The sequence below is a fragment of the Venturia canescens genome, chromosome 1, assembly GCF_019457755.1.
Source record: "Venturia canescens isolate UGA chromosome 1, ASM1945775v1, whole genome shotgun sequence".
NCBI lineage: Eukaryota > Metazoa > Arthropoda > Insecta > Hymenoptera > Ichneumonidae > Venturia > Venturia canescens.
The window spans coordinates 171,250-197,219 of NC_057421.1; the positions used below are offsets into that span (position 1 = coordinate 171,250).

The 25,970-nt window shown below is 41.2% G+C and overlaps 2 protein-coding genes across 3 annotated transcripts; both read left to right on the forward strand.

The window, feature by feature from the left end:
* The first annotated feature begins 3,574 nt into the window (after positions 1-3,574).
* LOC122405923 (aurora kinase A activator-like protein bora) lies at positions 3,575-7,020 on the forward strand. Of its 2 annotated transcripts, none has more exons than XM_043411004.1 (6): positions 3,575-4,186; positions 4,510-4,807; positions 5,058-5,143; positions 5,269-5,517; positions 5,632-5,848; positions 5,930-7,020. In XM_043411004.1, exons 1-6 carry the CDS (start codon positions 3,923-3,925, stop codon positions 6,472-6,474), a joined length of 1,659 nt encoding a protein of 552 aa, XP_043266939.1. In that variant the 5' UTR covers positions 3,575-3,922; the 3' UTR covers positions 6,475-7,020. The 2 variants fall into 2 exon arrangements, with proteins under 2 accessions (XP_043266939.1, XP_043266947.1); XM_043411012.1 differs by having other exon boundaries at positions 3,958-4,094.
* Positions 7,021-9,094: 2,074 nt separating this feature from the next.
* On the forward strand, positions 9,095-25,533 carry Dhc16F (Dynein heavy chain at 16F). The gene is made up of 49 exons (XM_043411045.1): positions 9,095-9,409; positions 9,497-9,701; positions 9,818-9,987; positions 10,062-10,463; positions 10,557-10,788; positions 10,883-11,032; positions 11,157-11,966; positions 12,113-12,259; positions 12,334-12,510; positions 12,600-12,950; positions 13,056-13,166; positions 13,249-13,385; positions 13,542-13,732; positions 13,820-13,935; positions 14,038-14,183; positions 14,338-14,483; positions 14,609-14,741; positions 14,866-15,082; positions 15,179-15,313; positions 15,418-15,603; positions 15,706-15,907; positions 16,035-16,210; positions 16,302-16,525; positions 16,602-16,813; positions 16,896-17,151; positions 17,262-17,453; positions 17,531-17,755; positions 17,856-18,111; positions 18,234-18,424; positions 18,561-18,733; positions 18,848-19,203; positions 19,275-19,436; positions 19,509-19,882; positions 19,997-20,245; positions 20,347-20,887; positions 20,948-21,133; positions 21,254-21,426; positions 21,554-21,914; positions 22,011-22,250; positions 22,370-22,510; positions 22,591-22,781; positions 22,865-23,307; positions 23,386-23,685; positions 23,807-23,949; positions 24,044-24,214; positions 24,314-24,493; positions 24,575-24,670; positions 24,769-25,087; positions 25,244-25,533. The coding sequence occupies exons 1-49, from the start codon at positions 9,255-9,257 to the stop codon at positions 25,471-25,473; spliced, it is 11,280 nt and encodes a 3,759-aa protein (XP_043266980.1). The 5' UTR covers positions 9,095-9,254; the 3' UTR covers positions 25,474-25,533.
* The last annotated feature ends 437 nt before the right edge of the window (positions 25,534-25,970 follow it).

Here is a 25,970-nt window from a genome sequence, read left to right on the forward strand (position 1 = left end):
AAGAGATTTAACATAGTGGCAAACGACAAATGTATCTGTGATATCGAATGTGATACCCCTGACCATATTTTTTGGAAGTGCGACCACTTTGCGCAGGAAAGAACCGAACTGATCTCTAGCTTGAGGAAAGCAGGAATCCATGGCCCATATACGATAGAGGCACTGTTTAAAGCAAAACAAAAGGTTATAGTAATGAAAGCACTAGCTAAATTTATTAATAGAATAGATGTTAACATTTAGATCCCAAAAAAAAAAAAAAAAAAAATAGGAGAGGACACTGTACTACCATAATTCCGTACCCTATCAACTAACAAAGAGTATATATATGTACATATATGTAAAACCAAAATCTAAAATGTACACAGTGTAAATATCAGCCGAGGGGATGGAGACAAATATCCGGGGAATAGGAGAAGGTATGATACGCGACCTAGCGGCGTCTTTTGTAAGCCTCTGGGCCGAGCTATGCCCCTAGGAAAACTCCGATATTTGACTCAACTTTCTCGGCAGGGCAGCATGGGCGACATCTGTTGCTCAAAGCCCTTAAAAATAAATAAATAAAAAAAAAAAAGCGATCCCGGGTCTCAAGCAGCCGCGGGGCGGCGCGTCGGTCAAGAAAGGGGTAGCTAACTGATAAACAAAAAACGAGAAGGTTGGCAGAAGAGATAGGCAGCTAGAGCTGTGGCTGTGAACGAGAGTGTGATAGCTGTGAAGAAAACAAAAGAACTGTACTGAAATAAGTTTGTTAAAGAAAAATAATAAAATAATACTCGCATTAAGAAGAAAAAATAAGTTATAGGCATATTAAATTCAATAACCCTATAGAAGAAGAAAGAAGAAGAAGAAGAAGAAAAAGAAGAAGAAGAAGAAGAAGAACAAGAAGAAGAACAAGACCGTGCCACCGACCGACCGAACAGTTTTTGTCGTGTCGTGTGTGTGTTCTTACGTCACGAAACATATGCCAAACTGCCAAACAAACACAGTTGTAACGCTCCGAGCGGGAATTAACTATTATTTCGAATGACTTAGTTTTGGGTGGGTTTCGATTGATAAGGAATTGAAACTCGCCTTGCACAATTTCTCTCCAAAAACTCAAGACAAAGATTTAATTTTTGATGAAAATATTGACCAAAAGATGGATCTTAACTCTTCGGCTGAGAGAACAATTCTCCCTAATTCTATTCCGTTCGACTTTTAGGGCGGGTTGTTCCAACTTCTAGGTAAGCCTATCTGACAGTTAAAGGTCTACAAATCAATGCTTTTACTCGCCAGATAAGTTACCTAGAAGTTGGAACAACCCACCCTTAGTCTCACAAATCTTTTAATTCTCACGCGCAGACTCCGTACGCTCCGCTCATGCGCGGACCAATCACGCTGTTTTTCATCCTCCCACTCATTCAATTCTGAGGTCTCGCGACGACTCACGCTTCGGTTTCACACGCTCGCATCACAACCACACAATGCCCTTATTATTATTCTAGGTCCTTACATAAAAGTGACGAAGGATATGTCCTAGCCTAATATTTATAAGATGAAAGTGGGTAAAAGTATCGTATATTAGAGGATATTTAAAACTATTTATATAAGAAATCAAAGAAAGCCTTATTTCGATACATTTCAACGTTTATTATAATGTAAATTATATAAGAATGAGTTAGTCGCAATACGTTCATATTTCTTATCGATTATTAGCGGTTATTGTTTATGGTATACTTATATACATTAGTCACCCAAGTCCGTCACGTTCCTCTCATTTATTAATATTTCAATGATCAAACTATCAAATCAGTATAAAATGCTAATAAAGTACGAAATTCGCAAATTCGCGGTTCCTAGCGCAGAAATCAGCCCACTCTGGTGACAAATTACGCATATTCGTCACAGTTGACCTCGCTGATCCGCCAATATACAGTCTAATTTTCCACACATACTTGTGTTTTTAAATTTTTTATCAAATAATATTTCGATTTTGTTCCAACAAACACATCGACAAAAAAGAGCTCGATTAATAATGATTATATGGGTACATTCGATATTCAACTTGGACGCTGACGACAGCGTTAATAGCTTTGTGACATTCCAGTTAGTTCGCGCAACAACCGCTACGAGGCACAACTTTCTCGTATATGCTTCGACAGGCTCTCATCAAATATACATCACGTCGTCGGGGTCACCAATGTAATAATTTTGGCCGTTGTTGTTTATGTGTTGCTGCGTCGACGACTTGTGTTGGTTGATTCGGCTCTGTTACGTTATTATTATTGTTGTTGCCCGCTGGGCTGTTGTGATTGTTGGCTTTCGACGGCGGATGTTGGTAATGTAGGATCCGCGCCCACAGCTGTGGTATATAAAAAGAATGGTTTAGGATTGCGTTTCGTCTCGGGTACAGTTAGGCACAGAAGAGCCCCACTGATGAGTCTGCCACTGTACCCGAGACGAAACGCCACGAAACGGAATCTTAAACCATTCTTTTCATACCACAGCTGTGGGCGCGGTATCCTACATTACCAACATCCGTACCAAAATCCTAATTTAACCATACACAGCACGATACACAGCAGCCGTCGAAAGCCAACAATCAACAGCCCAGCGGACAACAATAATAAAATAATGTAGCAGAGCCGAATGAACCAACACAAAAGTCGTCGACGCAGCAACACATAAACAACAACGACCAGAATTACTACAGCTTTATGGCCGTTTTCTCCGACGCGGTTCAAACTCAGTTCAATTTTTTTCATATAGTTTCGAGATAGGATGAACCGAGTTTAAACTCAGATTAAACGTTGGAGAAAACGGGCATAAAACGTGTTCGATTTGAAGTGAACGCGGTGACGCCGGTTGCGTTCACGTCATGTTCGATTTGGTGCAATTACAAAATGGCGGAACCAACAAGTGATCTTGTTCTGTTTTCAATTACTCGACGAAGAAATAATACTGGATTCGTCGAAAAGTGACGACAGCGAAACAAGCAGTAGTACGATAACAGAGACAACAGACGATTCTCTCTGTGGATGCGTTCAGCCACTTGAACGTCGTCGGAAGGGAGAACACAATTCTAAACGCACCCATCTAAACGATTGTAGCGTTTTTTGCAACGCCAATAAGTCGAACGCAAAATATTTAGCGCTATTAACGTTGTCAGTATCCAAGTCGAATATATACCCTATAATTGTACCGATTGTACCCAAAAAAGTCAGAAACCACTCAGAAACCCAAAATGAATTAGCCAAGTTCACAGAGGTTTCCGAATTGGTCGCAGAGGGGGTCGGCGTGTGTAGCGACGACGATGAGATTTGAAAGAAATTCGAAATGTGGCTTGGTCGGCTCGGCTAACTTGGATTCATGAACAACTGACTCTGTTATTAGGCCTGCTACACACGGTCAATAATATTGCGCAATATAGGTGATTGCACAATATTATTGAACGTGTAGATGTAGTATTGAAACATTGCGCAATTATTGAACAGAAGTTTGAGCTATCTTAAATTTATGGCGTACTACGCACCATACAAACTTATTGTGCAATATTATTGACCGTGTGTAGCGGGCCTTACTGCAGGCTGATGCCGGTTATTCGGTATTTGTGACTAAATCAGACAAATGACAACAGTCGTTGCAGTAGTGGTGGTGAGCAGTGGTGGCGAGTGGTGTGGTGAGGAGAGCGGCGGCGTCTCGAGTGGTCGAGTATAGTCGTATAGTTATAAATTCAACAGCGCCGTCTCCAACGATCCTTAATTAATTCTTGGACGTGCTAATCGTGCTAATAGTGATTGCTTGTGTTGAAAAAAAAAAAAAAACTCTTGCTCAAACAAATTTTTAAACGTACATGTTTGGAGAACAATCTTTGTGCTGGAAATAAATATCTGGTGTGAAGAAAATAAAATTGAAGGCCAGAGGCTTGAAGAAGAAGAGTAGTGTCATGTATGACAGTCCGGGCAATAAAAATGCATATATGCAAGAAACAACGGACTGTCAGAAAAATTCACCGAGTACACCGGTGAAGCAAAATGAGAGGAAACATCGACACAATGGATTTTCGAGCAGTATCGCAGGTTTTAATATGTTACCGGCTCACATCACACCACCATCAGGTCTGACCAAGTTCATCGCGCGAAATCCCTTTGATGCTGATTTGACGAATCGTCTCCATCTTTCCGTTATCAGTCCCACCGTTTTTACCAAGGTTCCTCCATAAAACTTGTATTGAAATTTTACTCAAATAGCGTTATCTTTGTTTCTGTGATCATATTGGAAAATCGCATATTGTGCAATTGTTTCAAGAGTACGTCTAGTTAAACGAGCGGGCTTTTTTCACTTCGAAATCGAGGTTCCAAAAGAGTCAGAAGCATCTCGGCTTGAAGCGATTTCGTATCGTTGTTTTTTTGCATTCAAGATAATTCAAGATCAAGTTTGTTTGAAATACGCTTACAAAGCGGTTATTGCTGCCAATGACGGTAGAGTTTAAGCATCAAAAAGCGTTGGTTTTAAATTATTTTGTCATTGTAGGTTTCTCCGACTACCCGCTCTGATTCTCCAGCTTTTGCTTGGAGCGTAGATGAGCTGGCGCTCATTCATCCGGCAAAAATAGAAGAATTTCCGGTACAGCAAATGCACTCAACCGATCCAGATATCGAAGTGGTCGCTCAGGCGGCGATCAATAAATTTTTCACCAACAATCAAATAATCCCCAGTCCCTGGAGCGATGACAAAAAGAAAAAAGTTGACGAGGCTAATATGTCAACCCCTGGTCGACCGCTCGAAGATTTGAACTCTACCAGAGATATTCGCAGGAATAAGAAAGATTGTAAGACGGCGAACAAACAATATCTGTGTGCATCTAATTAGGATTACTATTCAATTTTGTTTATTTCAATGTGTTTTTTCATTCGATAATTTTCCCAAGACTCAACGGCAAAATTGTTACTTCTGCAAAATCATTTGGAAAGCTATGAAACTCTGTGTGTCGCTAAACTTTTTGCAACCAACTCAATTTTTTCTTTGTGGATCTTATTGAAAAATACATGTTACAATGATAGCGATTAATTGTCAAACAGGCTGGAGTCAAACTGTACTAACTCTTCCCCCTATTTTACCAAAAGAAGTAGAAGAAGCCTTGAGACCATATTTGACTTTTAATCAGGTAAACAAAAACAGTGAAAGTGTGCGTTGAAATTTTTCTTGAGAAGGAGGCTACGATAATAATAATATTTATAATGGTTGTACATGGTTGTATCGCTTTAATGAGAATGACTCCGGATTTGACAGGATCAAAACATTGACAATGAAGATGCAAATTCGAGCAATAGTTCGTTAAGACGTAAATTATTCTTCAACCACGATTGCACCGAGGAGGAGGAGGAGGAGGAGGAGGAGGAGGAGGAAGAAGAAGAAGAAGAGGAGGAGTCGGAGATGGGAAAGAGTTCGTCTTCTTTCTCACGATCGGAATTAGACAGATCCGTGTTACAATCTAGTCCTCCACAGAGCGGTATGCTCATTCATGGAACTCCTCTCGGGGTAAGGCGACTGATTTACGATCGTAAAACTTTTTTTTTTCACGAATTAACTATACATCGGTTATATCGGCAGCTGCTCATTCAATATATCTCATTATTTTTCGTCTTGTTCAAGGGACATTCGTTGGGTATGCATCGAAGACACGGAACGCCGTACGCGGGAAATGTATCGCCACCGGATATGTCACCGATCCGAAGCAGCGATATGTCTCGTTCTCGTTGCCAATTGGCCGCTCGTCTCGATTTCACCACAGAGATGAGTATAGATGAATCTTTGCGACGAGAGGATGATGGATTGAAAAGAATGGAAGACCTCGAGTTTGATACGTCGGGTATGATGCTATGCCGTACCGATCGTTATACCTCTCGGATTACTAATTCGAAACGCGATTTATTTGAATTTACGTTTTCAGACGCATCGATGATCTTATCAAGAATCGATCAAGCCGAGAGTGGAATATTAAAAGCGGGCGGATGGACGAATCGATCCGTCAGGCGATCGGTAGACGAAAATAAAGGAATCGAGGTATACAACGAGACCGCGGAAATGTTGTCGCGCGAAGGGACTCCATCCAAGAAGGAAGAAAATATTTCGTCGTACGTTTCATCTTACGGGGGAAAAGAAAATTTCCAAATATTGAAAATAACGAGCGATCGATGCCGAATTAAATCTTACGAGAGTTATCTACGAGATAAAACGATATTAGAAAATTCATGCGTTGGACAAAAGAGCTACGCACATTCGGGTCAGGACACGGGTTATCAGACTCATAGCGCGAGTAATATTACCGGAAATACCGAAAATTTTAGTATTTCCGGTATAAACGTTAAAAGTTTCATTTGGAACGACAAAATTTTGTCGAGCGGTGAGGAAATAAAATTGTCCGATTGGAAGGACAATATGAAAAATATGTTTAGCTCAACACCTTCGAAATACTCGAGGCGAAGAGATAATTGAACTTGTTCTCGCGTTTTCACGAGTTTTTTTTTAGTTAATTCTTTTCATCGAATTTACCGAGCATGTAGCGAGGCACGCAGGGATGATAAGAGGCGAGAAGCTATCTCTCTCATTATTATTCTATTTCGACCAATGATTATAATCATTGATTCCTGCTCCTAACTGTAAATAATTCACGCGCATGTGCAATTTATTTCTCAACACGATTATATGCTGGATCGCGACACCGGCTAATTTCTCTCCCAAGCTCCTTGTTTTTATTAGAAAATGTCGCGTTTAAACTTTCGCATGCCCCCCCGTATTCTTTGACCAAGATCGTACGAGGCAAGTTTGATACACCTTCTTTATTTTTCTACTACTTTTTTGAGCTTTCGGTCGCTTTTTTTTTTTTAAATCATTTTCATTACGCGCTTATGACGAGGCATTATCCCGCCTCGGTATCGTCGTCGAATACAATAAGAAGACTGAATTTTTTTAATTCTTGTAGCCGCGTCAACGACAACGGCGCTGAGTATGATAAAAAAATAAATGTAAGATTATTCCTTATTGAGTATCGAAAGTTTCTGGCGCGCAGCGCCTTTTGTTACAAAGAATACTCAAACGGATAGAAAATTTCCTATTTTTTTGTTTTTACATAAAATTATTTTTTTTCTTCTTTCCGATGGATCATCATCTTCGCCGCCGCGATTGTCATCGATTTTTATGATTGACGTAATACAAAAAAATTGAACATCAAATATACATTGGTCGTCACGCCCGCGGCTGGCTGTAGCACGAAAAAAGATATATATATTTTTTCATAATATTTGATTTTGGTGAGGAGCACACTGAAAAAACGCCCGAACAGTTAATTCGAACCGAGGACGATTTTGATAGTCGTAAAGAACCGTCGTTTGTAGTGAAATGAGTAAACACGAGGTTATCGGAGATGATTGGAGGATAAAACGGGGTACGAGGAAAAACGAGGCATCGATCCTGGTTCGCAGCGAGAAAGAAGAAGCGGTCGTTGAAAAAATAGGAGATAAGAAAATTCATCCTCCGGTCGCTCAGCGAAGGTCGTTCTACTAGATTATTTACCGTTCGCCTCCCGAGTATTAGACTCGCGAGACCAACTAGCTTGGATTATTTCTTGTGTGTGTGTGTTTAATAATTAAATAGCGTACTCGGAAAATGGAGGGAGGACTGTCTCATATAAAATATAGGATACGCGAGATGTAAATGGAATTGCATTGTTGGAATGAAATGACACGATGGAGGGAGGGGGCGGGGGTGTTGAAGATGTTTGATATTGATATTTGATCGATTTGTCGTTGGTACACGCAGAAGGAGGGATGAAATTGCTTTTCACGTTCCTCACAAGCGAGTGCTCGAACGAATGGAACACAGAGAAAAAAGTCCGGAGCCTCTTGTACGTTGTCATAGATTATTTTAAAGAAATAAGCCATAAATCGAAAGAAAGAAATACCTAATAATATTTGGGTTGGGGTTTGGGTTGATCGCGCTCGACTACTCGGAATATGATTGATTGTTAGAGCGGATTCGGAGCCCGACAAGACGACACGAAGCTACAAATATCGAGATTGAAAAGCGATTGGCCGAGCGGCAGCGGCGGCGCTCTCCCGTATACAACTACCGTATCAAATACTCGAATACCGAAGCCCGTTACGAGTAAGCGGTTAAAAATAATCATTTTTTCTTAGTCGAGAAAAAGGGAAAAAAAAAAAGAAAAAAAAAAAGAGGAATATTTCGTTCGACATATGGCGAGGCAGTTGTTGTGAAGCCGAAAAAAAAATTAATCGCCGAGCAAGATTCGAGAAGCAGCGGAGCAGGAGGAGGAAAGCTGAGAAGGGCTCCCGAAGTAGCGAATCAACTGAAACTGATTGAAAATCTGCAGAGGGATAAAGATGGCGTAGGCGGCTTTTATTACATGATTTACGCGGTCGAACGAACTTCGGAATATTTCACTCCTTACGCTCTCAAGTAAATAATAGGATTATAATTTAGCGAATTGACGTATGCGTACAAAAGATATAGGTGGCTAGCGCGGTTAAAGGATAAAATTAATTGGTTTTTGCTGCTCTCGGAGAGCAGAGTCGTGCCTTACAAAGAATTGGGTAAAACGTACATGACCCTCGGTCTCGACGGCGTCACCCAGTACAGTCCCGAAGAAACGTCCTTCACGCCTCTCGAAATCTGGCAAATGGAATACGGATATTATCTCAAACTGACAAATGTAATGTAAAGCACTGCTGGCATCGAGTAATATATTCAGCAGAAACGTACTATAGTATATCGATCAAAGCTTTTACTCTTTTAATATGCAATTTCGAAAGTAACAGATAAAAACTTTGGCGACTCATCGGAGCTGGAAAGCTTTCTACGTGTGGAGAAAATCATTGAGAGCGAAGAAATTTTTGGAGGCTCGAAATTATATGGAAAAAAATCTTTTTATATCCGATCCGATTTTGAGCAGCGCCCTTCTCGAGATCAAAGCGATGTGCACCGTTTTCTTGGACTCTTCCTTTCTCGATTCGAGCGTCGTAGAAAAAGTCTCGCTCTTCTCATTCCTCGAAATGCAATTGGCAAAATTGGAATCGCTTCGCGAAAAACTCGACGAATTTCGAAGGATATCTCTCGATATAGTTAATAACGCTTGCTTAGCCGCGCTCTCCAATTCAGGTTACACACCGGATGACTCCAACCTGAGAATCGAACAAACGACTTATGGAAAATTGGGTACGTAAAATTGCGGTCATCACTCGTATATTTTTAGTCTAGGGATGGGCTATCTATGTAATAAACGACTCGCGATCTCTCGAACGCGAATTCAAGGTGAACTCGGGGCTGCCAAGTTTCGCCCGCCGAGAGACGGAATATTGAAAATGAGTTACATCGAGCAAGCTGAAAAGCGAAAAAAGTGTTATCGTCTCAGTTGGTATGTTGATCAACCAATTATGTTAAACTAATGTAAGTAAGCAGATAAGAAGCAATTTTAATATCAAGAGATCCCAATCCCGGTCAGCTTTATTCATCTCGTTGACTACATGCAAACGGGCATGATGCGAGGTCTGCTGCGGAATAGCTATATCGAGCTTGTGAACAATCTCGCGCGTCACACTAGTTTCCTTCCCGATGAGTCTTATTCGTTCACGACCGATCGACAAGATGAGCTCCAACAATTTTTTGAGTCTCCTCAACGCCGCTCATCCAGCACTTGTCCCATTCAGGTAAACAACGCGCGACGCTGTGTACTTGTACATTTTTTTTTTTTTTAATATATGTATACTTTGCCGACTATATATAAAATAATTGCACTAAAAATTTTCATGAAACAACCGCGAAGAATCCATACTTGAGGATGGATCTCTTGTTATCCCGGGAGGAAGGTACGATAATGGATCCGTCGGAAAAAGTATTCCGTTTCGTAATCGAAACGCTCGAATCGATGTGGGAAGAAAATTTGGATGCCATCAAGCCACTGCTATCGGATCCGTATTTTAATTCCTTTACCAAGTAATAACGCTCGATCGATAGCATGCATATATTAGTGTATAGATGCACGAAATTTTTTTTTTTTTTTTCTTCAGGCCCACGATCAATCGAAAAATGGAGTTTTCCTCGGTCGGAGAGCCTCCGCTTATTCGAAAGATAATAAAAAATGATCCGATAATAATCGATCTGAAGAACGAGGCGACGAGAATTCTCAACATGAATTTCCGTGTCGTTAAACTTTACGCTCGACGCTTCAACGACATTCATCAATTTTATACGGATGACCTTAACTTTGACGAGAGTATTATTCGTGAAAATGAAAAATGCGACATTTTTCGTAGATGGTGCGTTCGTTATCGAGCCGAGATTGAAGAAATTAAAAAAATCGTAAACGAACAACCACTCGGAGTATTTCTCGTTGAATTGGAAAGATTGAAACGCGGTGCTCTCGTTGCCCCCGAGGACAAGCAACGAATTTTGGAAATAGTCATGCCAGGGTCAGTCTCGCAATAATATACTCAATTAATCGTTGTTTCGATGAAAATTCGATGAATAAAAATAAAATCGTTTGAAATCGTGTATATACGCAGTATTGGAAGATCGAAGGTTAATGCTCTTCTCTCGGAAGCCGTCGAAGCCATTACTTTTTTGAACTCTGATCCAACTTCGACCGACGATTATGTAAATTACATAAAATTCGTCGACAAAGCTCAACAAAAGGTAGACAATTTGGAGGCCCAACTCGATTATGTCAAAGAATTGTACGACATTATGGAGGAATATGAGATTCCGGTGTCTCCCGAAGATATTGCCAATTATTTGGTTGGTATTATTCGCGTCTTACATTTATTCTTCCTCTTATTTTCATAGCTTTTTTATTAATCGTTTGTCTTGGCTCTTTCGACTTTACTCGCAGGGCATCAGCGTCGAATTTACGAGTCTGAGGCTCGCCGTTGACAAAAGACTGGAGGAGAGACAAAAATTAATTAACCGATTCAATCTTCAGATACAGAAGGATATAAATACGCTCGTAGAAAAGATTTCGATCATCAACGACGAAGCGCTGGTTCGTTTGGATAATAAAGATACAAATTTCAAAGAGTCCCATAATCGATGAGGATTATATGGTGAAATATGAAATATTAATGTGCATTTTTGTTGCTGCTGCATGGTGATGGATGAAACGTTAGCAAGCCTGGTTATTGAACGTAAACAGCGATGTCGAGATGTGTACAAAAACTCTGAAAGATTTGACGGAAAGATTGGCTGAATGTTCGAACCTGGCTAGCGAGTATCGAAATCATCAAAAAGCATTCAAGGTCGAAATAACGAGATTCGAGATATTGGAGCACGTGACGAACCAGGTTAAATTGCGAAGTCTTTTGTGGGAAAGCGTCGCCTCGTGGTCGCAAATAGTCGACGATTGGTACATCGTCGATTTGGGCACGTTGAACGTTGAGGAAATGACAGCGTTGACGATGAAGTATTTGAAAAATATCGGACAACTGGAAAAGGGCTTACCGGCGAATAATATACTGCCCAAGTTGAAGGAAGACGTTGAAACGATAAAAGACAAATTGCCGATAATCGGTTATTTGAGAAATCCTCATTTGAAGGCTCGTCATTGGTTGAAAATCGAAAATCTCTTGAATTATAAATTCAAAACGGACGAGTCGATATGTTTGGATAGTTTGGAGGGTCTCGGAGCGTTCGGTTATCCGAACGAACTGATGGAAATCGCAGCCTCGGCCAGCTCGGAATCGAGCCTCGAAGCTATGCTAAAAAAAATCGAGTACACCTGGAAAGTCATGGAATTCAACGTCTTACCGCACAAAAATATCAAAGACGTTTTCGTTCTTGGCTCTCTCGAAGAAATTCAAACTGCCTTGGACGAAAGTAATATTAATATTCAAACAATTTCGGCATCGAGACACGTTGGGCCCTTCAAAGCCAGGGTCCAAGATTGGGTCAAACAATTGGAATTATTTTCAAAAACTCTGGTTCGTTCCTCGTCTCTCTTCTTCGTATCTTTATCATTTCGCTCTATTATTTTAAATATTCTTAACGTCGCCGAGAGCGCGCGCGGAGGAATGATGCGCGCTAAGGGCGATAGGGGTAAATTCCTCGTATATTCACTTTGTTGCAGGAAGCGTGGCAATATTGTCAACAACAATGGATATATCTCGAGGCTATTTTTTCTGCTCCCGATATCCAGAGACAACTTCCCGTTGAGGCCAAATTATTTGTTCTCGTTGATAAATCTTGGAAAGATATAATGCGCCGGACCAAGCGAGTAACGTATTTTTTCCTACAGCATAATAATATCATTTCGAAATACGAGATCTAAGCGAATTAATCGTTTTCAAGATGCCTCTGGCGCTGGAGACATGTACGCAGGTAGGATTGTTGGAGCAACTCGAAGAAAATAATAGAAATTTGGATGAAATACTAAAATGTCTGGAGGCTTATCTTGAGACGAAAAGAATCGCTTTTCCAAGATTCTTCTTCCTCTCGAACGATGAGTTACTCGAAATTTTGGCTCAGGTATATGAAGAAAACCGATTATATGCGATGATCGAATACCGTACGCGCCGATAAAAAAAAAAAAAACTAGCCGAGTCTTTTATCATCAGACAAAAAATCCTCACGCGGTCCAGAGGCACCTACAAAAATGTTTTGACGCTATTTATCGTCTGGAATTTGCGACGGCGGCGGCGGCGGCGGCGGCGACAACAGCGTACCTCGAAGAAAGCACCTCCGAAGGTACGGAAGTAGTTTTGACAACGGACATTGTTTCAATGATTTCACCGGAAGGTGAGAAAGTAAGCCTGGGTAAAGGCCTCAAGGCGAGGGGTAACGTCGAAGATTGGTTGGGCAAAGTCGAAGAGTCCATGTTCGTGACTTTGAAAAAAAGAATGAAAAGTGCCATCACCGATCTTGAAACGAGAGGCAGACAAACGTTTATCTGGTCGCATCCGTCGCAGGTTTCTCCTCCTTATTGAGCGCGGCGCTTATTTCGGCGTGCTGCTACTATTTTTACAACTATATTTAAAAATATATAAAAAATTTTTAACTACTATCGTACGCAGATTGTTCTGACCGTATCTCAAATATTTTGGGCACAAAGCGTTCATCTGATTCTTCATTCGGGCACAAATGTTGAAAATTCCATGCGCTCCTTTGAACAAAAATGTTATTCGGTAAGCCCGCGCGAAACAATATTCTTCGTTATCTTGATCCGCGATATAAGTATATCGATTGAATTTATATCGGCAAGCGCAGGACCTCAATCAACTCGCTGCTCTGGTAAGATCCGATTTGCCGAAACTCATTCGAGAAATAATCATAAACCTTATTACCGTGGATGTTCATGCGAGAGATACGATAACTACTCTCGTGGAGAATCGAGTTACCTCGAGGTACGAATATATCGCCGCCTGGTATACCTACTTTGAATTTTACGTTTTATTCGTTATATTATACAGCTGGGTGGCATGCTCTCGCGCGAGCACCGCAAAATACACGGGTAGATCGGGAAGATAATTATTTCCATATTGTATATTCTCATTTTATAGCTCGAGTTTCGATTGGACGAAAGCACTCCGTTATTACTGGGATCAGGATATGGACGATTGTCTTGCCAGAATGAGTAATGCCGAATATCCGTACGGTTACGAATACCTCGGGGCCCAAAGACGTCTCGTAATAACGCCCTTGACCGACAAGTGTTATTTGTGCCTGATGGGAGCTTTGCAACTCGATTTAGGTATACGTATTTATATCCTGCTCGTCGCATAATATATTATTATTATTATTATTATTTTACCCCAGCATCGCTTAACCGGATTTTCAGGCGGGGCACCGGCCGGTCCGGCTGGAACCGGAAAAACAGAGACGACGAAAGATTTGGCGAAAGCGCTAGCGATTCAATGCGTCGTTTTCAATTGCTCCGAAGGTCTCGATTTTAAGGTAGCCCGCTCGAACGACCCATGCTATTAATTTACGGTAAAAATAACGAGTTTATACATGTATATGTCAAGCTTAATTGTGTATTAATAATCGGCGCTACAGATGATGGGAAGATTCTTTTCCGGATTGGCAACTTCCGGAGCTTGGTGCTGTTTCGACGAATTCAATCGTATCGATATCGAAGTGCTCTCGGTCATAGCCCAACAATTGATTACCATCAGAAACGCCAAAGTGGCAAGAGCAACCGAGTCAGTCGTCGTTCCCGATTCCACATGCATATTTTTTTTTTTTTTATTTCAAGACTTTATTATATAAACATTATACCTAATAAGTCAATGGAACGCGAGAGCTCGTTAAAAATAATGATATAACAAGTTCGTTAACGACGAAATTCGTTGGCAGATTTATGTTCGAAGGTCGAAAAATAAAGCTGGTCATGTCGTGCGCGGCTTTCATCACTATGAATCCTGGATACGCCGGTCGTACAGAATTACCTGACAATTTGAAATCTCTCTTTCGGCCAATTTCCATGATGGTCCCGGATTACAGTACGTCGCTCTATATATATATATATATATTATCGAGTTTATATTAAACATGTTTCAGGTATGCAGCAAAACTGCGTGCCAAATAATAATATTATCATCGGGTGAATTATTGCATGTTTTTCAAGAATTGATAGCTGAGGTGACTCTTTATTCGGAAGGTTTTGAATCTTCAAAAATACTTTCGGTCAAAATGACTCTTTTGTATACGCTCTGTAGCGAACAATTGTCACAACAGGATCACTATGATTTTGGAATGAGGCAAGTTCTCCGAGGAGACGAGAGAGCGCGAGCGAATGCGGTGGAAAGAAAAAAAAAAAAAAAAAAAAAAATACTCTCTGCTCGCTATATCTTATTCATCCGATTCGTTCGAATTTGTCCGTAGAGCTGTGAAAAGCGTGCTGGTTATGGCCGGAAGTTTGAAGCGCGAAAATCCTGACAAGAGCGAACAAGTAGTTTTGATGCGAGCGCTGAGAGACAGTAATTTGCCAAAATTTCTGGCCGACGACGCCGAGCTCTTCCGTGGAATTCTCGGTGATCTTTTCCCTGGTGTCGAAATACCAAAGGAGGATTATGGAATATTGTCCGAAACGATAATAACTGTGAGTAAATCTCTGCTCGACTCTCTCATATAACTAAAATATTATTATAGTATATATAAGCGAACTTTTTTTTCGGTAATTCGAACGCGAGAGCAGATAATGAATGATGCGGGGTTGCAACCGGAAAATTGTTCGATCGAAAAAACTATTCAATTGCACGAAACTATGCAAGTAAGACACGGGGTTATGCTCGTTGGGCCGACCGGTTCAGGAAAAACTACGGTTCTCCGAGTGCGTACGATTAGTTTTATTCTCGCTAATGAAATTCGAGTTATTTAATTCTTCTTGCGATTATTTTATTGTGCGTAATAATGACGATCCTTTCGATTAAAAAGACCCTTCGAGATACTTACACGCGTCTGAAGGATATTGGAGTACCGGGACAATATTATCAGAGGGTTCACATGTACGTACTCAATCCAAAGGCCGTAACGATCGGTGAACTTTATGGTGAGATAAATACGTTGACGAACGAATGGCACGATGGATTGATCGGCTCGATCGTTCGTAACGCATGTGCCGTGAGTGAATTAAAAAATTCAAAATTCATTCGATCCACCGCCTTATATCGCTTCTTCTCGCTGATAAAATTCTCGGCGCGTGCCTTTGTCAAATATATATAGTTTGTTACGGAAGAACACCAATGGGTCGTCTGTGATGGACCGGTAGATGCAGTTTGGATCGAGAATATGAATACCGTCCTCGACGACAATAAAATGCTCTGTCTCGCCAATTCCGAGAGGATCAAGTTTACCCCCTATGTCCACATGGTTTTCGAAGTGATGGATCTCGCCCAGGCTTCTCCGGCTACGGTCAGTAGATGCGGTGAGAAAATATATACTATTATTATTATTAATTTTGGCGAATCGTTATTATCATAACGATTCGAGATCCGCGCGGTAGTACTAATCAGTACTGCTAATACGCGACAGCATATATTTGTTTCTTCAAGGCATGGTTTACGTCGATCCGGCCGAGCTCGGCTGGCTCCCGTACGTCAAGACTTGGGTACGCGGCTTGCAAATTCTCAATCAAGATCTCCAGGATTTCATTCTCGAATTTTTCGAAACTTATATCGGGGCCGGACTTGGATTTTTCAAAAAAAATTGCGAACACGCGATTGCTCAAGTAATAATGATTTTCATTTGCGTTTAAAATTTAGGCGCGCGGTAGTTGCGTATAACCGCGCTCACACGCCCGTGTACGCCCATGTACCCAGGTCGATATCAGTAAAGTGAGCGTCTCGTGTGCCCTTTTGGAAAGTATTCTTCTCGAGCCGGGATCCATTGACAAAAATGCCGATCGATCTCGCGTCAAGACCTTTCTCATCCAGTCCTTAATATTTTCTTACATCTGGGGCATCGGTGGTAATGTCGTTGATACTTATCGAGAAGCTTTCCAACTCTTCGTAAAAGAACAATTTGATGATAATCCAGCCGCGCGGTGAGCATATAATTAGGTTATAATTTTTCCGTGTCCGGCGATTTAATCGAATAAACTTACCGTATTATTACCAAAGTCTTCCATCGTCCGGTGATCTTTGGAGTTTGTACATTAACGTACCGAATCGAAGAATGGACCTTTGGGTTAAATTAATGCCGGCCTTCGTCTATGACAAGGAACAGCCATTTTTCGAGATTCTCGTACCAACGATCGACACCGTACGTTTCGGTTACATCGTTCAAAAACTCATCGAAGCGAACAAACCCGTTTTCGTAACCGGTGAAACGGGTGGGTATATGCTGCCGCCCGATTCCGCTGCAAATGCACGGATAAACGAGAAATTCCATTTATATGTAATATTGTTTATTAGGAGTTGGAAAATCCGTAATTACAAAAGTCGTCCTGAGGAATCTTCAAGAGAGCGCACTTTGGCTGGCGATAACTCTCAATTTTTCGGCCCAAACGAGTAGCGGCCGGACTCAAGAAATTCTAGAGCTCAAGCTGGAGAAGAAGAAACGGGGGGTCCTTGGTGCACCGTATGGTAAACGCGTTTGCGTCTTTGTCGACGATGTCAATATGCCGAAACTCGATACTTATGGATCTCAACCACCGATCGAGTTATTGAGGCGAGCATTGATATTCCTCGAAACGAGCCGCATTATTTTCTTTTCTCTCTCTCTCTCTCTCTCTCTCTCGAGTACATGTGCATGATGATTTTGAATAATTTTGGGCGCAGACAGCTTCTCGACTTTGATGGATTTTACGATCGAGATAAATTATTTTGGAAAAACGTTCAAGACGTTGTTTTGTCGGTTGCCTGTGCTCCACCCGGTGGAGGCCGAAATCCTCTTACTCCGAGATTCGTAAGACATTTTGGAATGCTGGTCTTACCATCGCCCGATGAAACTTCCCTCAAAGCGATATTCAGGTTAATCTGACTTGATCCCAACGACGCCAAGACTTTTTAGTTCAATTTCATCCCATTGGCTCTTATATTGCCCACAGATCGATCATACGCGGTTTTTTACAAGATTTTGCACAGCCGGTTATGGAAGTCGGGGACAAAATAGTCGGAGCTACCGTAGAGGTTTACAATAAAATAGCGCTCGATCTTTTACCGACACCCGAGAAAAGCCACTATGTCTTCAACCTTCGTGATTTGTCGAAATGCATTCAAGGAATTCTTCAAGCCGATTCATCTTCGATTCGCGAAGCCAAACAAATGTTGAGGTACGCGAGGAGAAAAAAAAAAAGAAATTTTTTTTTTTTCCCCCCATCAAACGATCAAACATAAAAACAGCAAGAATAATTTTCTTTCTAAATTATATAGATTATTTTATCACGAATGCTTGAGAGTATTTCACGATCGTTTGATCAACGTCGAAGACAAGAGTTACTTCTATCGTCTTCTTACCGAAATATGTTCGCGCTCTTTCGGTGACGAAATCGTACCTCTTCCCTCTGGGAGTATCATTGAACGACCGCCTCTTTTGTTTTTCGGAGATTTCATGTCGCTCACCGCATCCAGAGAAGATCGAATTTATGAGGAAATATTCGATCTGGCTAAAATTAAAAGCGTTCTTCAGGTTCTTCATCAAAGTGTTTTTTGTTTTTTTTTTTTTGTTATCGTTCCCACACCGAGCTCTATTAGCCGCAATAATATATAACGATCGAGTATGCGTGCTATGACGATGATATGACTTTTCAGGACTATCTCGATGATTATTCTATAGCAACGAACAAAGAAATGAAGCTAATTTTTTTCTTGGATGCCATCGAACATCTCTGCAGACTGGCGCGAATTTTGCGCTTCGAACGGGGAAACGGACTTTTAGTAGGTGTCGGAGGAATGGGAAAACAGAGCTTGACCAAACTCGCGTCTCATCTCAACGGCTATCCGTAATCCGTTTTATATTATATAATACTTATACCTATATAGCTATATCATCCTTAGTTTTTTTGTCTTCTCGTTCGTTATTGCGAGATATACACCCCGCCGCGGGGCTAATCCTCATATACTATTTTTGTCTCGCAGATGTTTTCAAATCGAAGTAAGCCGCGGCTACGATCAGCACTCGTGGCACGAAGATCTTCGTCGTTTTTACTTGAAACCCGGAGCTTATGCCGAAAATTCGACTTTTTTGTTCACCGATACGCAAATCGTTATGGAAGAATTTCTCGAAGATATCAATAATACCCTCAATTCTGGTATTTATTAGTTTGCGCGAAATTTTGACTCCAATCTTTTTCATATCTGTTCCTCCGCGATGTTATAATAATATTATAATAATTTTGCGCGAGCCTAATGATCGATATCTATAGGCGAGGTGCCAAATTTATTCGAAGCGGATGAACTCGAAAAGGCTATAATCGCAACGAGACCGGCGGCGAAGGGAGCGGGAATCGCGGAGGAAAATCGCGATGGGATTTACGATTTTTTTATAGGAAGAGTGAGAAATCATCTTCACCTTGTACTGTGCATGAGTCCGGTCGGCGATGCTTTTAGGCGACGTTGCCGAATGTTTCCCTCCCTCGTAAATTGTTGCACCATCGATTGGTTCACAAAATGGCCTCGCGAAGCTCTACTCTCCGTTGCCGAGAGCTCCATCTCTTCGCTCGTTCCGAATGATCCTGATAAATTGTCCGCTCTTGCCGCAGTTTGCGTTTTGATGCACGAAGTACGTTAATTTATTTATTCTTCTCTTATTTTTTTCGCGCTCGATATACTGAAAAAATGATATTCCAATAGAGCGTGGAAGACACGACCATTCGTTTTTTCAATGAAATGCGAAGAAGATATTACACGACTCCTAGCAGTTATTTGGAATTAATAAAGCTCTATTTGTCAACTTTGGAGAGAAAGAAGATGGAAATATCGACGTTGCGAGCCAAAATCGCGAATGGATTGAAGGTGAGAAAGCATGCTGAATTTTCTAAATTACGCAATCGCATATTACACATTATAAATGTGGCTGGGGAATAGAAATTGTACGAAACGAACGAAACGGTGGCCGTTATGAAGGAGCAGCTCATTACTCTTGGGCCAAAATTAAAAACGAGTTCGGAGGAAGTGAGCAATTTGATGAAAGTCGTAGCGAAGCAACAACTGGAATGCGACAAGGTTCGAACGGTGGTGGCTTCGGACGAGGCTGTGGCAAAGGTCAAGGCCGAAGAAACCGCTGCTTTAGAATTGGACGCGAGGAAAGACTTGGAAGCTGCGCTTCCGGCCCTTCAAGAGGCTCAAAAGGCTCTCGAAGCTTTGAACAAAAATGATATTATTGAAATCAAGGTGTTCAACAAACCGCCTAATCTCGTGCGATTTGTAATGGAAGCGGTTTGTCTTCTTCTCGACGAAAAGTATATACTTATTGGATTGATGATAAACTCTAAACTCTAAATAGCGCGACGAAAAGGTTAAAAGTTTGAGAGTTTTGAGAGTTATACTTGTTCTGTTTTTCCTTTTTGCTTTAGAACCGATTGGCCATCCGCGAAACGAGTACTCGCCGATCCGGCACACTTTCTCGAACGTTTGATGACGTATCCGAAGGACGATATAAGCGACAAACTGCTGAAAAAATTACAGGATTATGTGACGCATGCGGAATTCGTTCCGCAAATAGTAGCGAAACAGAGCAAAGTGTGCAAATCAATTTGCATTTGGGTACGGGCGATAGACGGATATGCGAAAATTTATAGAATCGTCGAGCCGAAACGCGCGGTGTAAGCTATACATGCATACTTATATATATATATATATATATATATAAGCATGCAGGGAATACTTACTCGTATAAGTAAGATGATGACGCATTGCTTGACAGATTATTGAAAGCGCAAAACGAGCTCTGGGCAATCGAGGGTGTCCTCAATGAGAAACAGCAACAACTCGCTGAGGTGGAGAAAAAAATAAAACGTTTGCAGGATCAGTACGACGGTGCTGTTAAAAATTTGGCACGTCTCGAGAACGATATAAGCCTGAGCGAGGCGAGATTGAACAGATCGGGACGATTGACGGCGGCTCTTTCGGACGAGCAAATTCGATGGAAAGAATTGATCAAGGGGTTTGAGGAGCGAATTATAAATTTGACCGGTGATATTCTCGTTGCCGCCGGGTGTTTGGCCTATCTCGGAGCTTTTACCAATAATTATCGTGAGGAACTGCTCGAGCGTTGGTTGTCGGGCTGTCATATTCACCGTATCGTAACGAGCCCTAATTTTAATCTAATCACCGTTCTCACCGATACGTACGAGATTCGTTTGTGGAACATGCACGGATTGCCACGGGATCGTGTCAGTACGGAAAATGCGATACTCGTTACTCGGGCCAGTAGGTGGCCTCTCATGATCGATCCCCAGGAACAGGTTTGTATTTTATTATTTTATTTCGTTCGCGATACCGATTGACCCATATCATCGCGACAGGCTAATCGGTGGATACGCAACATGGAGGAGGAAAATAATCTTCAAATTTGTAAAATCACCGACGCCAATTTCATGCGAATTACGGAGGCTTGCATAAGGATCGGGGCCCCGTTGTTGCTTCAAGAAGTTGGCGAGACTCTCGATCCGAGTCTCGAGCCCATTTTGCTCAAGCAAACCTTTATTCAGGTATTCCTATTTTTATTATATTTTTTTTTTTTTAGTTTTTCTATTATTGTCGTACCACGGTGTACGACTACTACTATTTTGTGTTGGAATAATTAATTTTGCTGGCTAAAATTAATTCAGGGTGGAAGAGCACTCATACGTCTCGGCGACAGCGACATAGAGTACGACGAAAATTTTAAACTCTACGTCACGACAAAAATGGCGAATCCTCACTATTTGCCGGAAGTTTGTATAAAAGTAACTATCGTCAATTTCACAGTTACGCCTTCGGGACTCGAAGATCAATTATTGGCGTAAGTTTTTTTTATTTATTACCAACGATTTTTCCCTCGATGTAATTGCATTATTTTCAAGCGGTTCATCAATTTTTCATGTATATTCGTGTTTATCATGTACACTCGTGTACTGCGGATCGCGCAGAGACGTCGTACGCCTGGAACGTCCGGATTTGGAAAAAATGCGAAACGAACTGATCGGAAAAATAAACGCGGACAAGGCTCAATTACAAAGCATCGAGGAGAAAATTCTGTCGTTGCTATTCGGCTCGGGCGATGATATTCTCGACAACGAGGATCTCATTGAGACGCTCAACGACAGCAAAGAAACTTCAGCAATAATAGCGACTCGGCTCGTCGAGACCGAAGCGACCGAAGAAAAAATTTCAATCGCACGGGAAAAATATCGGAGTGTCGCTACTCGTGGTTCCGTTTTGTATTTCGTTGTTGGAAATTTGGCCGAAATTGATCCGATGTATCAGTTTTCTTTGAAATATTTCACTCAAGTAAGTATATAAATATAACAGAGTCGCTGCAGTTATGCCGTTGTTGTTATTATTAACGAGAACGATCGGATCGGGTTTTCTTTGCCGCGTTCAAAGATATTCAACAACGTAATAGAGACGAGCGAAAAAAGCTACGAGCTCGAAATCCGTCTAAAAATTCTGTACGATGAGATAACTCTGGCCATTTACACCAACGTTTCTCGAGGATTGTTCGAGAGGCACAAACTCGTATTTGGTTTCATGCTCAACGTCGCTATATATCTCAACGACGAAATTATTTCGTATCCCGAGTGGAATTTTATTTTACGCGGTGCCACAGTTGCTCAACTCGAAGCGGTGAGAAACAAGCCCCGTGTTATAGGCTCTCCTCTTCTATATAATAATATACATATCTCTCCCCGAGATAAGTATTAAAATAAAAACGGATAATTGGCCGGAGTTGGTATGATCGATAGGACAAAAAACCGGATTATCCAACTTTGTCCGAATCCATGTGGAAGAACGTCAATTATCTAGCTACGAAATTCTCCCGATTCCAAATTATAAAGAGGGATGCGCTGAAAAAAATAATCATTGCGATTGAAGATTATCAAGAGGTAAGACACGCGCGCTCTTTTTTTTTTTATAAAAGCATTTTATTCGCAATATCTCTCGCTCGATTTTTCCGATCGTCCAGGAAATCAACGTCGTTCCGAGCAACAACGAGAGAGCGTCCTACGACTGGGACGCTAATTTAACGGACACGGAAAAACTCATGCTAATTAAATGTCTGAAAGAAGAGAAACTTATATTCGGCGTGACGGCGTATGTGAAAAAAAATATGGGAGAAAAATTCGTCGAATCCGCGATGATATCTCTTGGGGAAATGTAATAATTATGTAATTTATTATTACGGAAAAAGATGTGAGAGAAAAAACAAAAGAAAAAATAATATGCATTCGCGAATGCAGATTCCGTGACACGTCGAAAACTACTCCACTCGTATTCGTATTGAGCACCGGTTCCGATCCTTTCGGGGCTTTTCAAAGATTCGCCGGTGAAACTGGCTTTTCGGATAAATACGAATCGATATCGCTCGGTCAGGGTCAAGGACCGATAGCCGAGAGTCTCGTTAAGAGAGGAACGATGGAGGGACTTTGGATATTTTTACAAAATTGTCATCTAGCAACATCGTGGATGCTGGCGATGGAAAGACTGGTCGTTTCCATCATTGAAAATCCTCATACGGTTCATCAAGATTTTCGATTATTTTTCAGCTCGATGCCCAGCTCGACTTTTCCGGTCTCGGTCCTCCAAAATTCTGTCAAAGTCACCAATGAACCGCCCAAAGGATTAAAAGCGAACGTTAAACGGGCTTTTTATCAAATGGACCAAGATTTATTCGAAAACAATGGTAATAAGAAACGAATGAAAAGGCGCTAGTTTTGCCGCGGGAGAGCTTGTATATTAATATACCTCATTGACTTTTCAGTATTGAAAGAGAATTGGCGAAAAATGATATACGGTATATGTTTTTTTCACGCTGTCATACAAGAGCGTAAGAAATTCGGTCCGCTGGGCTGGAACATTCTCTACGAATTCAACGACAATGACCGCGATTGTTGCTTACTGAATTTACGAATGTTTTGCCAATCCGGAAAAATACCGTGGGACGCTTTGATTTATACGACCGGTGAAATAACTTATGGAGGAAGAATAACCGACGCTTGGGATTTGAGATGCTTGAAAACGATCCTTGCCAATTTTTTCTCTCCCAACAGCCTCCATTCGAGTTCGCGAACATTTCTTGACTTCTTCTTCTTCTTCTTCTTCTTTATCGTTCGTTGCGCTCGTTGTTGTGCATGAAAAAAAAAAAAAAAAAAAAAAACAATTAATTTTATTAATTCCAACAGATTATGCTTATTCGCCCTCCGGTACGTATTATTCCCCAAATTTGGAAAGCCTCGAAGAGTACAGAAACTTGATAGAGAATTTTCCCACAATCGAGGATCCCGAAATATTTGGAATGCACGAAAATGCGAATATAGCCTATCAGGTACGAAATAATTATAGTACCGCCGCGTAACGAGTATAAAATATATTGGCGTACGTTAATTATTTACAATTCCCATGCTCCGCTGCACCACCAGTTGAAAGAAACGAAAACTATAATAGACACGATATTGGAAGTACAACCGAACGTTGAAGTCGGAACCGAGGGTAAATCAAGCTCCGATATTGTTTTCGGAATCGCCGATACGATCGTCGAGAGGATCGATGTTCTCATCGATCCGGATACTTGCCATCCGAATCATCTTAAAGTAAGCCAAGTTGTTTGTCCGCTCTCGCGCTTTCGTTTATTCACTGTTGGGTGTACTCGGATTTTATAACAATCGCGCGGTCGTCACACGACACCTTAGAAAGATTCAGAGGGAAGATTAGCCTCGTTGACAACGGTGTTGCTCCACGAGGTCGACAGGTACAACAAACTTTTGTCAAAAATTCATGTCTCGATGGAGAATCTTCAACGAGCGATCAAGGGATTTGTCGTCATGTCGGACGAATTGGAAAAACTTTTCAAAGCTCTCGTTAATAATCAGGTTAATAATCTGGAAATATAATTACATATAAAAGAGAGAAGAGAAATAGTAAAAAACATGAGATCGAATTTCGTTGGGCAGGTACCCCAATTGTGGCACAGCGTAAATGTCTATCCGTCGTTGAAGAGCTTGGCCAGTTGGATCAGAGATTTGCAACTCCGCATTGATTTTATAAGGGTTTTTCATTTATTTCTTTCTCCTCCCTCTTCTCTCGCATAACTCGACATTTAAAGACCCGATTATGTAGTCGTTGTTTGTTGCTGTTTTATCGACAGATCTGGTTGATTGACGCACAGCCGATATCTTTCTGGTTGTCGGGCCTCTCTTTTCCTCAAGGTTTTATAACTGGAATGCTACAGACCCACGCTAGAAAATATAACTTGCCGATCGACCAGCTAAAATTAGATTTTGCCGTAACGAAACAAGTTTTGGATCAGGAAGAAATCGAAGCTGCCCACAATGCGATTGACAAACAAGTTTCTTCAGTTTACAAAAATCTTGCACCTCCCACCGATGGAGTTCTCGCTCATGGTTTGTTCTTGGATGCCGCTCGATGGGACTCTAAATTTATGATCCTCGTCGATGCCAGAAAGGGTAATAATCGATCGCCTTTCTCAACTTGTAATTGGTATACCACGATACAACAAACCACGAAACAACGATACAACAAGGGGGAAATTCATGAAATTCATGAAATTTTATCAAGCGCGAAAACAATTTATCGATTAAAATGAAAATCTCGATAACCAGGTGAAATGAATCCTCCGTTGCCGGTGATTCACATTAATCCGGTGAAATCATTACCGGAGAAGGATCCAAGATACGTGTGTCCGTTGTACAAAACGAGTATTCGCGCCGGAGTTCTTTCAACAACGGGGCATAGTACGAATTTCGTCGTTCCGGTATTGTTGCCGTCCGCTCGTGAACAAGCTTACTGGATTCTCAAAGGAACTGCCCTCCTCGTCCAAGTGACCAATTGAACAGAACAAAGATGCTGAACAAACCCCGTGTGATCAAATAAAACTATCATTAGCGAACCATTGGCGCGTCCATTGTTAATTAGAATAACGCCCCGCTATTTATAACATGAATTGTACGGTGGAAAATAATCAAGTATAGAAAAATGGGTACGTTACGTTTTGGCGCGAGCCGTTTGGGCGCAAGGACGTTCAGGCACGAGAACGTTTTTGCAGGCGAACATTTTGGTCGGCAAAAAAATAGTTTTTTTTAAATTTAAACAAAAAAAAATTCTTGGAAAGTAAATGGGTGGGTCTCCCCGGCACGAAGCGCCGGAGAGACGAAATTTAAAGGTAAAAAAACCCCAGAGTAGCCCAGCCAAGGAGCGCAACCTTTGCCATCCATGTAGCCTTCAAATTAACCATTAAACGTACTTTTATATATATATAAAATATATTATATTGATAAAAATATATTACATAATTCATCCAATTATATAAAACGTATTATGGGGGTGGAT